The 14,239-nt window shown below is 31.3% G+C and overlaps 1 protein-coding gene across 1 annotated transcript; it reads right to left on the reverse strand.

The window, feature by feature from the left end:
* Positions 1-5,425: 5,425 nt before the first annotated feature.
* LOC145598958 (uncharacterized) lies at positions 5,426-9,324 on the reverse strand. Its single transcript, XM_081655356.1, has 3 exons — positions 8,824-9,324; positions 8,052-8,482; positions 5,426-7,060 (listed from the first exon to the last, which is right to left on the reverse strand). Exons 1-3 carry the CDS (start codon positions 8,923-8,925, stop codon positions 5,794-5,796), a joined length of 1,800 nt encoding a protein of 599 aa, XP_081511482.1. The 5' UTR covers positions 8,926-9,324; the 3' UTR covers positions 5,426-5,793.
* Positions 9,325-14,239: the final 4,915 nt, after the last annotated feature.

The raw sequence follows: 14,239 nt of genomic DNA on the forward strand, positions 1-14,239 counted from the left end.
ATCAATGAAATGTCGTAATTGTACCTCATGTTATATTGTTATGAAATTTAATGTAAGTGGTGATGATGATCTTGAAATGAGTTTAAGATTAAATGATTAATTTAACCATGTTAGTGTACGTGGATTATTATGATGCAACCATAAATATAAGTTTGTCTAATCCTTTTATATTGTGATTAAATTCTTTGATATTGCATGCAACAAGTTATTACGAGAATATCATATGCAAGTGCATGATTTTCTTATTCCTTAAAAGCCGAGGAAAGGGATAAGGAAACCCCCACCTCTTAAAGAGCTACCTTGCGGTATTGAAATACTATGTTATGTCGAACTTTTTTTTCTGATAATAATAATGAAGACTATGTATTTCATTTATACTACGTGTGCCAACCAATAAGTTACAAAAATTACAAGACAATAGAGAGTGATGGAGCAACGAATGTTGTTGATTGCTATCAAAACTTGGTAGTTTGGGATAAAATGACTTGAAAATTGATGATATAATCAATGAAATACAATGCAAACTGGTACAATATAACAATGTAATGCAAATTGATATAAGCAATAATGAAATATCTTTCATTCTTTCTTATAATAGTAGTTCTTAATTGTTGTCCACTAATTGTTATGGCTTATCTTAAGGAATATGTGAAGAATAATTAGACCGTTTAAACAAGTTGAAGCAATCAAATATCTCATTGATAAAACCATCAAAGATCATCTCATATCATTTTTTAAGATAAAATATACTTTGAGTTTATTAAAATAAGTTAGACTAATTATATTCTTGAAATATTCCAACTTCCAACTCAATATAATGTACCATATCCATATATTTAACTCCCTATTTGACTCTTAATATTTATAAAATAAAAGGGCATTACATTTATTCCCATTGCAAAGTTGAAACGCTAAACTTGACTAAGTGTACATTTATTTTATTTTGTGTGGCCTAAAGTTTGAGAGAATGCTACAAATTAAAGCCCTCTGACTACTATTATTTTAATGATGTATTATTAAAAACAAATATTTTAGCTGAGATTTAATGTGTTGAAATAATTGTTTTTAAAAGAATATGTTCATTTTTTAAACCTTTGCAAAGAGCAATACCTTCCTTTACTTTCACCACAAGATAAAACAAGGAAAAAATAACTTAAAACAAATTCAACTACTAGGACTAATTTTTTTTATTTTTTTATTTTTTTTTTTATTTTTTTATTTTTTTTTTTTGGGTGATAAGTGACAAAATATTGTTCAATGACCTATGAGAACACAATACTAGAAGACAGAGTATGGTCAGAACAACAAACAATTGGGGACTTCTAAAAGATATATAACTTGCTATGGTTCATACTTTAATGCACATTATATACTTGTATATTTTTATCATACATAATAACATTGGTCCAAAAATAAAATAATACACCTACTATAAGCTATTGGAGAGACTATGTAAGATGAGAAACCTATAGTATTATTTTTTTGTGAAGATTTCCCACCTTTTCTCCTCCATTAGCCTTTCAAGCCTTGAATTCCTAGCAAAACCATTTGCTAATTCAACAACATTCATGACCCATGTGGAACCAATTTTAAAAGGTAGATCTAGCCTCAACCTTGGGAACAATATATCCTTAATTAATGTAATTAGTGCATGATATATGATGTCATGTCATGTCACGATTTTACTAATTTTAACCATGTTTGAGCTCTTAAATGCTCGTGATGGGTGAATCTAAGATAACTAGATAAGGTTGATATCAATTTTATGATCATAAGTTATACTTCCTCCGTTTTCTTTTACTTGCAACACTTCCCTAAAAAGGAAATGTCACAATACTTGCAACACACTATAAAAGGAAAGTTACTTTAGGGAAAAACTATACTATTTCCCTTATTTAAAGCACATGGCCCACTAAATTACACTCCTAACAACCACTCATCCCATTTTAAATTGTATTATATCATGTGAACCCCACACTTCTTAAATACCGTGAAAAAGTGTGTGTTGCATCTAAAAGAAAACGGAGAAAGTATCTGATACTCCGTACTAGAAGAATTGAGACACAATGTGACATTTTTTCGATACTAAATACAGTAATTTGATATTTATATTACAAAAATTAATCAAAGTTTTGCGTATATAGACTAGTATAGTAACCAATACATAATCGAGAATTTTTATTTCTCCACCTTTTTTCTTTTATGTTTAGTTTGTCAAATGCGGATAAGAACTCTAAAGAAAAAATTTATTGCAAGACTAACACATGGGTCATATACTTTGAGAAAGAAAGAAAATAAAAGTAATATCTTGACTTGTGATGAGGGTTACCTTAGTTGTAAAAAGAGCAAGAGCAAATTAAAGTTTAAATCACTTGTAAGGGAAGAAAACTTCCTAAACTTGAGGGAAAAAAAGAGTAATCAAACTTTAATTAATATGGAAGTGATAAACAATATATGTTTCTTTTATTTATTAAATTTTGTAAAAATTGTTATTATACGTTGATACATTGGATTTGGGGTGTGTTGAAGGATGTGCATATCATTAAACTGTTGCCTTTATTATCTTCAAGTTAATAGGACCATTTTTTTTCTTTCTTTGGAGGGTATCTCAAGTTATTTATTTATTTGTTTATTTATATTTGTATTTAATTTTCAGGGGGTCTAAATTCTAAAAAGATTGGCAGCCTTTCCTTTCAAGCACTACCCTTTTCCTAGCTAGTTTTCCTTCAATTAAAAGTAGACTGTTCATGCTCAACTAACCACACCTATGAAATACTCCTATTTAGAAAAAAATGGCCAAAACATATGTTCTATATATATATATATATATATATATGATTTTGTTTTCTTTTAATCCGTATCTAATTTCATTTTCAAGTAGCTATTTCTACTTTTAATATCTGTATATGATTTTCGTTACATTCATACGTAGTATATTGCATCGTACACACTTTTGAAGTGAAGTGAACTTATCATAATCAATGTAGATTATTCAAAGACGTTATAAATGAGTGATCGCTTGCAAACCAGTTTTTGTAACACCACTGCCCCACTGGTATTTAGTTTGTTTTTGATTTTGAGATTTGAAAATAATGATCATAATTAATTCCTTGGTTGTTTAAGCATATGTATACAACTTGATGTAGATTTATAATTTCCGAAAGAAAATTTTAATATGGTTGAAAATTGTAAGTCTCATTAATAAATTCAAAAAAGTACATAATATACTCTAGACTTTGGATATTTTTCATGAGATTGGCATAATTTATCAAGTCACTCAAAACTTGTGAGAATCTAGCTTGGACCACCCACAAAAACCATAATGATCAAAAACTACTAACTCCCCATCTCATTCTCATACTCTCTTGAATTTTGCAAAATAATATTACTAGCACTTACTATCTCCAGCTACTTCATGCATTGAGTTTCACTACAAAATCATAAAATTTAAAATTAAATAAGTCAATCAATCAATCAATCAATCAAAGCCTTAATCCCAAAAGTGGGGTCGGCTAACATGAACCAAATTTGATTATTCCGTGTAGTCATCAACATAAATCTTTCTCCTCCATCCCTTACCAAATAAGTAAATAATAAAAGGAATCCAATGAAAGGGTGAATAATAAGAGCAAAATGGTCCAAATGAGCTTGCACAGTTAACCAAGTGCACACTCAATTTGATTACTACAACCTTAGCCTTGGGTTCCCATATTATACTGTACGTACAACACCTGTGACTTTCTATCTATTGCGCATTATTTTGGATCATCTTTTTTGTATGTATCAATCTTCCAATCCTCTAGGAGTAATTAGGATTATCATGCATTTATGTCCTTATTTTTTTTTTAATTGATGAAGATTATGATTTCATATTTCTTATTCGTTTTATACTCTTATTGAAGTATTTTACAAATTGCGTAAGCTATTACATATTTACAAAGTGTGATGACATTCACTAACACGGGGGGTAGTGATGAATCTCATTTGATTTACAAGCGTATATATAGCTTGAAGTACTTATGTCGGATTACTACCAAGCAAGTAAATTACAATTGAACATTATTTTGTATTTAACCCCTTATAATTTGTCTACAAATATCTTTTAATACACTATTTTAAATTTTGAAAGATTCTAATTAATGTACAATTCAATAAGCTTAAGGTTCGTCAAATACAAACGTACTACGGAGTAACAGTCTAATATACATGGCCTTGTTGATCGAGTTGTTGGGAGAAGATCATGCATGTTAGTCTTACTGTCTGTCAAATTACTTCTATATTATGTACTCTGTACTTCGTATTAGTTTTAATTCGTATAAAATATCTCCCATAAGTAACTCGGGATCGGAATATATATATTATTAAATTAATTTTAAAAAAAAAGGAGGCAAGCAAATAAATTAAAAGAAGCTATCACATTCAAGAGTCTGAGGGAATGCAAATCCCACAGCTCAAATGAGCTGCAAATATAAAGTGATTAGACCCATCCTTTGTTGCTATCAGGCCAGCCAAACCTACTTCAATTCCACCACCTTTCTTTTTCAGGAAAGGTATCATATACAGTGACCTTCTCTATCATTTTACACATAATTATACACAACTATACTATAAATTTATTAAGCTCCTAAACCAAAAAATTCAGAATATTAATTATTTATCCAAAATATTTCCAACCTTAGTTAACCGCCAATTTTCAAATTCTTACAAAAATCTAGTAGCAATAAAAGTTCTTAGAAGAAGAATCCAAAGCTGCCCTATTAGTTTTCACCCAAAAATAAAAATAAAAAATATATACTTGTAAAAAATAAATGGCTGAATTAAATGAAATCTAGTGGATTGACAGGACTTTTGGTCAGAAATTCATGAACAAAGTTTTGTAAAGTTTTTTTTTTTTTTTTTTCTTTTGGTGTAGGTAAAATTGAGAACATTAATTAATAAAAATAGGTACAACAACAAGAAATGTCATGAATGACAAAGAAAAAAAAAGGGGGTTTCATAAATCATGTCATCTTCTTTCCTAACTAAAATCACCGTACCAAACCCCCCTTTTTACCAAATTTCATTTAATTTCCCCATGTTTTTTGGGCACATGAATTGTTTTTATTAATATGGTCAATGAAAACCGATTTTAGCACAATTCAGTTGTGCATTAATTGTGTCTTAAGTGTATGTAATTAAACCCAATAACTAATTCCACCTCATTTCGAATGTCACCCGTAGTAGTTCGAAATCAATTGAACACACGTAAAAAAAATAAAAAAAAAATCATCAATATTGTACTTGTAGTTGATAATGTAGGATGATCCTACAAGAATTGATAGCGAAAATGGAGCATAAATGTAGAATGGAAGTTAAAAAAAATATTGAAAGCGCGAAATTATGAAAAATGTACTAGTAATATAGTTGGATTACTTGGATTCATTGATAGTAGTACTACTAAGTGCACATAAATTGAATTTTAAGCATAAAAAGTCTGTACATCTAAAAGATTCAAGTAGCAAAATTTTCTGGCACCCCATTTAATCCTTCTTTTTTCTTCATTTTTTTTTTCACCTTCACATTCCCTTTTTTTTTTTTCCTCTGTACATGGAATTTTAACCCCAAAATTAATCACATTCCCCCCTGCCATTACCTTAATTTAACATGTACCCCCAAAATTTATTTTCCTTTCTTCCAATTTCACCCCCCTCGGTTTCGAAAACTCGAAAATTACCCCCCAACAATATCAATTTTTTTTCACCCATTTTTCACCCCTAAACTTTGGTAATTACACTAGCAAGTAGTAAACTTTCCTTAGCAACTCAATGCCTCATACTTGAGTGTAATAGGGCGATTGAAACCAACTTGAGAAAGCAAACTTCCCACAGTTGCTAAGTCCCTACAAAACACTCCTTGGTAAGCAAATGACCCTACTTTGCCACCACAACTCGGGTCGTGCCTGTCATCGGGTTGATCCACATCATCAACCTCTGGTTCGTACCCGGTCCCAAGGCCAATCTCATGCCCATCATCTACCGGCATTTGTTTCCGTGCCTCGATAGCTTGCTGGGCCTGCGCTTGGGCTTGGGCATGTTGTAGGGCTAATGCCGTTTTCTTCCTCTCGGCCTCCGCGGCCTCCTCCTCGACGATTGTAGACAGCACATTCGAGTACGCCTTTTGGACTAGTCGGAAAAGCAACACCGCGGACATCCTTGCCCGGTCCTTGACCGAATCAAAATCCCTTTCGTCCGCTAGCTCGCACCGGTCTAAAAAACTCATCGATTTCTCCGGTTTATGCCTTAAAACCAAAAGTAAATGAGCCCGGTCCAATTCCGATCTCGAACAACCTCTCCTTAACCCAATCAACTTAAAATAGTCCACATTACCAGTCTCCCCCATTGCAATTCTCTGCTTTAATTGCTGAATTTTCGAGCCCAAAGCACAAAGCCGGCCCGGAATCTCTCTATATGGGACCGCCCTCGGCTTCCAAACTGGACCGGGTGGTTTTCGGTCCCTTAAAATAGAATTATAGATCAATTTCACATGCTCAAGATCATGAACTGAGTCTGTAATACACCCAATGAACTCAAACAAACCCGCCCGTGCATGAAGTGCCACGGTCGAGGTTGGATCCAATGCAAGGGTACGATTCAGGTCAGCTATACTCTCAGCTGTCCGACCGGCAGCCTTATAGGCAGACGAACGGTGAAGGTAACATTCTGCAAGAAACGCTTGAGGGGCCGGGCGACGGCCCTCTAGAATCTTGGAGAAGTGTCTGATGGACTCGGTGAAGAGCCCGGCGTCTAAAGCCGCAAGCGCGGCTGCGCGACGCCGAAGGAGAAGCTTAATGTGGGCAATGAGGTGGGATATTGACTCAGTCTCAGTAAGAGGCTGATGTTGAGTTGAAGACTCTGAAATTGAGTCAGAGGTGGTGGAAATGGTGAATGCAAAGCTGTCATCGGACCAGCAAATGCTCTCACGTCGGAACGCAGCCGAGGCGAGGCGCTTGCCGTGTTGGAGGAGGACCAAGGCGTCCTCCATTAGCCCAAGGTGGCAACATGCTTGACCAAGAACTGAGTACCTGAAAATGATCATCAACAGAACAAAATTAAGTCAAATTGTTCCAACTTGGAAAAAAATTGACCAAAATTACACAAGTGTACTCAATATAAATTGACCAAAATTACATTGAAGAGTCAAAATTAACATGAGTAATTTGCACTATTTTTTTTTACACAACAAAAACTTGAATGTATTTTTACTCTAATAAATTTTTATTGTTTGACTAAAATTCTAAAATTAATTCAACCCCAAAAATTATTGGTACCGGTTTGACATAAAACAAACTTCTATAACAAATTTATTAGTGATAATAATTAATACCAATACAACTGTCCTAAGGTAGGAAACACATTCAATGAATAGGGGATCATGAACAAGGGTGAGTCAACTCGGACCAACTCGGCAAATTTACCAAAATACCCCTGCTTATCAAAATCAACCTAATAAAGGGAATAATCTTTTCATTTAGTACCTCAAATTGCCCATGTTCATTACATTTTAGGAAAATGAATAAAATTTGCCCATTAATCAAGAAAAACTGAGTCAACTCGGACTAACTCGAGTAAACTCCAAACTAACCCATGTGAATGGAAAAAAAAAAAGTGGGTTTGTTGGTTTAAAGGATCGAAGAGCATGAAAAACAGAGTGGCGGTGGAGGGCATAATGCTACTAATCCTAGCGTAATGCACAAGATCATGTTTCCTTTCGATTTATGAGAAAAATTAATTATTTTTTATTCCAAATTAACCAAAGTTTTGAACTTTGAGCTAATTAGCCTCATGTAATTTACATTTATAACAATTAATTAAAAGGGTTTTATTTCTTAACCCAAATTAACCAAAAAAAAAATTAATTAATGGGTTTAATTTCTTAAACCCAAATAAACCAAAGTTATGAACTTTGGTCTAATTGACCAAAATAATTAACTAAAGATATGAACTTTGGATTAGTTAGAGTGATTATAATGAACATTAGTGATAATTAATTAATGGGTTGATGAGAAAAATTACCTCCATTGGCCTTCTTTATCACAGTTCTTGTAAAAACCAGAGAGAACTTTCTTCTTAAGATCAGAAACAGAGAAGCATTTGAAAGAAGTTGGATAATCACAACCCGAAGATGATGAATTAGACGATCCCAACAATTTGACTCGTTCTCTCGACAAAGTCTGAGAAGACGAGTTCGAGTTATCGGACGAAGAACCAGATGAATCGTCTGAATATACAGTCATTTTGTAACTAGGAATGTAGTCTTGTAACATGTCTGCTACTTCCTTGTTTCGTCTTAGGTAAAGAAGACATCGAGCTTTAAGTTCGAGTGCTTGTTCGTATTTTGGAGAGAGTGAAAGTGCCGATTCGAGTAGACTCAATGCTGAGTTTATCTCGTTTTGATCCCGAGTCGAGATCATTGCTCGAGCTTCTCTTACATATTTGTCTACTACCTGAAATAATGTGAATCAATCAAACATTAATACCCCATTTAATTTTGACATTAAAGTTTTGATTTTTATTAACTAAAATGGATTGAAATCAAGGCAATTGGAGATCAAATGTGTGTGAATGCATTAAAAAAATATAAAAGTTTCAATCTTTTAGTAATACCCATTTGATTGAAATGAATTTCAAGACAAATTAGAGATAAAGATTTAATCTTTGACTAATTGATGTGGGAAATTTTGGATTTTGATTGATACCCATTATGATTTAGGCAAAATTAGCATTACCCAACAAGGAAAAAATGAAATGAAATTAAAGATTGAAAAAAAAAAAAAAAAAAATTTACCTTTTTGGTGCTAAGCCACCAATGCTTCTTTTCTGTAGAAGGAAGATGAGAAGGAGAAGATGAAGAAGTAGAAGACATGGTTGTAAATGGTTGATCCACCATTTAATTTAATTTTTTTAATTTATTTTCTAAAAAAAATAAATAAAACTTCTAACTTTCTCCCTCTAACTCTGTGAATTGTTCTCACTCTGTTTCTCTCTCTAAAAAGAGCTCATTTCCCTCAAGGAGGAGAATGGGAGAAGAGGGGAGAGGGATTATATATGAGAGAGAAAAGATATGAGGGTGGGATTTGAAATGGATTAGATTTTCACTAAAAAAAAAGTAAAAAATAAAAAATAAAGATTAAAAAATAAAAAGAAAATGAAAATAATTTTCTCTCTCTAGAAAAAAACACACACTCCCTTAATAATTAGACATAAAAATTGCCAGCTTTGACTCTCAGAAGAGAAAGCTTTGATCCTTCAATTTCATCGCTGGCACCCTCACATTTTCTCTCTCTACTTTCTCTCACTAGACTTTCTGCTTTCTCTCTCTAGGCTAAGCTAAGTCGTTTTTATTTAATTTAATTAATTTTAATAAAAATGAAATAAATAAAGTTTTAAAAAATGGTGATGGCTTCTGTGTGGTGTAATTGTATGCAAGCAGGAGTAGTAAATTGTCTGACAATTTTAAGTCTTTTTTACTCCCTTTATTAAAACAAGTTTAATACTCTGTATTTTTATTTTTTTTTGCCATTTAATTATTTAATTTTTACTTTGTATTAATTTCATTTGAAGTCCTTAATTTAAGGAAAATTAACTTTAACTTAGAGGTAAAATGTGCCACTTGAAATTGTTAAATTTTTTTCACTATATAGTTTTAACAAAAGATTAATTTTTATAAAGCGAAGTTAATATACTGTATCAATTTTTCATAATCTCTTATGCTCGTCTTTGACCATTTAGCAAAGAATTTGGCCAGATTTTTACAAAAAAATTCCAAATGAATAATAGGCAAATACAATACGTAGTAAAACAAATACTGGTAAGAGGAAAGTACAAGTTCAACGGTACAATACTTCTTACTCCGTATTAATTGTTATAATATACGCAACATTAAAGGTATAACATTAAATATTTCGTATATCTCTTAAAATGGTATTGCCATAAATTTAAATCAATATGACATGTCAAATTGTCAATGGATCTTACTTATTAATGTTGAGCCAATATTCAATAATTTTACTTATTTTTGTTAGGCGATTCTGCATATCATTCTCCAATAATTAATTAAAATATGTTAATGAATTATTTTTGTTGCTTAATATCTTACCGGGTATAGCCGGTTAACCAGTCACGGGTTTTTAGAAGAGAGGGAAGAAGAACGTCTATGAACAAGAGCATTTAATTTCTTGCGTTAACTCCAATTTTTAAATATTTTTTTTATAATTTATCCTCTATTACATGCAATTTGCACATTAATTACTTACTCTTATCCACTGAATTCGAAGATTTTCTTGTGTTTAATTGGGTCGTTGAATGATTGGTTAGTGTAATTATTAAACGTTTTTGTAAATACAATTAGTCAATTAGTTGCCTTTTTCCCGGGGTAGAATCCGATTACTTACCATATAAGCCATATTTTCTTTATTGGAGAATTGATTTTAGCTCGACAATAATAAGTGAAGAGCCAAGTAAAAGTTATAAAAAAGTTAAAGTTGAAAAAGTAGGTACTCAAATTAATGGATTTTGATAAATATAGTTAGTTCTTACTTTTAGGGATGGGACAAACAATATTATTTCCGTCCTAATTTACTTGTCACTAGGACATTTGCACATAATTTTATACGAGTGAATAAGGAGGACACACACAAAAAAAAAAAAAAAAAAAAAAAAAAAAGGGTAAGTTGATGAGTATAGAACTATGGATCCTATTACAATAGAAAAATAAATAGATGAAAAAACATTACTGCATAGAAAAAGAGATAATTTAATTATTTTCAGTTATGACCCTCCAAATAGAAAAATAGGCGGTATTAATATTTTGTGTATCAATATTAATTTTAATACGGAGTAGTACAATTGGTGTTTGTTATAACTTGCATTGTGTGCATTTTACTTTTTATACGAAGCATCATTTAAGAGTGATTTTATGGTCTTGATCATCACTTAAAAGCTATTATTGAAACAAGTGTTGTATGCTATTTTTAATATTTATATGCATAATTAAAGATTAATTTATAACCCTCATTAAAACTTTTGAAATATATTTATATACATTATTCAACATAAAAAATATTTGTCAAATTAAAAATTTTGAAAAATCAACCAACTATATTATTCAAGACTATATTTGCTTCCATTTTTTTTCATTTGGAGATGATCAATTGGCAATAAAATAGCATTACATGCATACAACATAAATGCATATTATCTATTCCCCTTAAGGATGTGAAGTTGGCTTGATGGTAGCACTCCCATCTCGTAACCTCGAGGTTACGGGATCGATCCTTGCCCCCAGCATATGCTGGAATTTTCCCCGCCCCCCGTTGTACCCGCCCTTGTGGCTCATATGAATTAAAAAAAAATGTTATCTATTCCCCTTAATTAGGTGAATGTATTTAGAAGTGAAATGTACACTTTTAATTTTCACACTATTTCTATCTTAACTTTGATCACATTTTGATACTAATTAACACTAATATATAGAACACAAAGTTATTGTATAAAATAAAATTTAGATTACTTTCAATGTATATTATGAATTATTTATTTATTTTGTTGTTAATATATTATCAAATTGTGTCACGTGCTTATTATATAGTACACTATGTAACAACAATATTGAAAATCATGCCATGCAGTCATGCACGACCAGATATGAAACTGTTAAAGACTTTTATGTACCACTCTTTCTTCCCAAAAGTCAATAGCATAAACCAAACTTCATAAACAGCCATTCTATTCTTGTAGTATTCAAGAAGTTATCTTTTTTTTTTTCTTTTTTTTTCTTCTTTTTTTTTAAAAAAATAAAAATAAAATAAAATAATGATCTAATAAAATCTACTGTTATCGTAACGTGTCCTCTCCCCAATCACAATTGCTTCTTTATTTTATTTTAGCAAACAATAGCTAAATATATGTAGCATCTCTGTTGCTTCTTCCATAGTTTAATTTGATTTTGATAGCTACATATGTGCTCTTTACACTTTGCACTGACCCATACAACCTAAGCTAAGGTCTTTTCCACTATTATATTGAAAGTTAAGCATTCTCTAGGATACGTGAGGTCTTATGTGTTTTATAACAAACTTTATACAAGTATGAAGTATATTTTAATAATGAGTAATATTATACATAGTAGTTAGAAAAGACATGTCGCGCAAAGATGGAAGTCGGAGTTGAATACCAAACTATTCAGTATTATTTAAAAAACATATATAAGTATAGTTATTGAATTAAAACTCTGAACAGCTACCAAGAACATCAAACCATGTACATTGATAAACAAACTTCATGCAACCTTAAAAAAAAAAAAAAAAAAAAAAAAAAAAAAAAAAAAAAAAAAAAAAAAAAAAAAAAAACATGTTCTAATTGATTGAATTGAGCTGAACCTATTAGAGCTGAGCTGAACTGAACTGAATATTTTATAAAAGAAGGAAATTAAGATAAGAACTGAACTGAACTTATTGGAACTACTAAACTGAACTGAAATGAAAATAAATGAAGAGAACAGACCCTTAGTATATCATTTTTCACTTCAAATTCATACCAACAAGAACATTACTAGAAACAAACTCACAATTCGAATACTTTCGACTACACTATTCTACTACTAGTAATTCTATAGTTATTACTCCATACTATACATAGAGACAATAGATTAATCAACGTCTAATTCATTGAGCATGAAATAACATAGGATCGAATGAATAATACAAATTCGAAAATGTGATACTTTGTATAGTAGTAGTAGTAAGTTGAAAGGAAGAAATGCCAAATCTCTTAAACCACAAGAATCATGCAATGCAATTTCTTTATTTTCCTTTTGGTAAGCTAGATAGCTTATAAGATGAGGATGAGATTGCTTTAGCTTTTTACAAATCGAGTTATTTTTCCCCACCCACAACACAATTCACAATATAATTGATTAATATTGAATGCACATGAAATATGGATAGATACTATAGATTGCCAGATTGGTTAGCCTTAAAGTCTCTCTTTAACCTCCTTTTCATATTCCCTACCAATCACCTTTCACCACGTGTACTCCTGTGATTATGTTAATTACATATATACCCTTGTTGTTTAGGACAATGCCCTACATTTTTACAAGACTTGGGACTTGAATTGGGGTACAATGCCAATTGGCGTGATAGCTTTGATTTCATCTTTTGACACGTGGCATTACACTAATTGGGTCCCACTTTTTTTGTAGGACTATGATCTTTATTTTTTGCCTAAGGTCCAAGTCACACTATATTTGCTCCTAGTGAAGCTAACAAGAGAGACAAATGATAATGTACCATTGTATGATTTGTATCATAGCTTTACTTTGTTAAGGACATTTTCGTCCTCTTCTTCTTTGTTTCTTTATTTCTTTCAGTGATACGAACTTACGAATGCCAGCTATTATTTCAGGGTGATATCTTGTACGAGTACTTCCTATATATCTACTCGTATGAACTATTTTTACGCCACTATTCAGTGGCAAATCTTGGATCAAAAATTTAGTAATCATCTAAACTTATTATTCCAATAAATATATATATATTTTTTGATTATTATCAAGTAGGGATTAATTAGTGGAATAATATGTTCAACATATACAATATGAATAGATTGAGAGGATTAAATTTTTTTTCACATCACAATATGCATATTAGATGAAGCATTGTGGTTATCAAACACAATACGTTTATCTATTGAAAGCAATTGTTTATATTTTTGTTTATTTTTCAAAAAAGTTTTGAAAGGTTTTTTGTCAAACTTTGCCCACAATTTTATTGGTTTATTTAGAATCTTGATAAAGAAGGGTATTGTGAGGTAAAATTTATCCCGAGCTCTTTACTAATATTGTTGGAGGCAAATTAGTCCAAATCAGTTATTATCTTTATTTCAGAGTAAACAAATGCATACGTGATTTGACAAGTTGTATTTAAAAATCATCGTGTATATATGGCCCGATATAAAATTTGTGCAACGATGTAATCATTACAGGCCTACTTATACGGTCATACCTACAAGTTGCAAATATGCAACCAAGGTCCAAGGACATGGTCTAACATAAATGATTTGCTTGTTTATAAATGGTAGATTGGTGGGAGTGATTTACATATTTTCACAAGCAAATATAATGTCAAGGCAAGTTAATGGAGAAGCAATGTGGATTCTGTTATGTCATACACCTTTACAATTTATATTACTTCCCGCCGAGA

The sequence above is a fragment of the Chenopodium album genome, chromosome 20 (genome assembly GCF_948465745.1).
Source record: "Chenopodium album chromosome 20, dcCheAlbu1.1, whole genome shotgun sequence".
Lineage (NCBI taxonomy): Eukaryota > Viridiplantae > Streptophyta > Magnoliopsida > Caryophyllales > Amaranthaceae > Chenopodium > Chenopodium album.

Excerpts from the sequence above, each read along its gene's own strand:
- LOC145598958 (XM_081655356.1), bottom strand. The coding sequence starts at position 8,925 with ATGGTGGATCAACCATTTACAACCATGTCTTCTACTTCTTCATCTTCT. Across the intron at positions 8,483-8,823 it reads GGTGGCTTAGCACCAAAAAG|GTAGTAGACAAATATGTAAG; the intron begins GTAAATTTTTTT and ends ACATTATTTCAG. Across the intron at positions 7,061-8,051 it reads GATAAAGAAGGCCAATGGAG|GTACTCAGTTCTTGGTCAAG; the intron begins GTAATTTTTCTC and ends GATCATTTTCAG.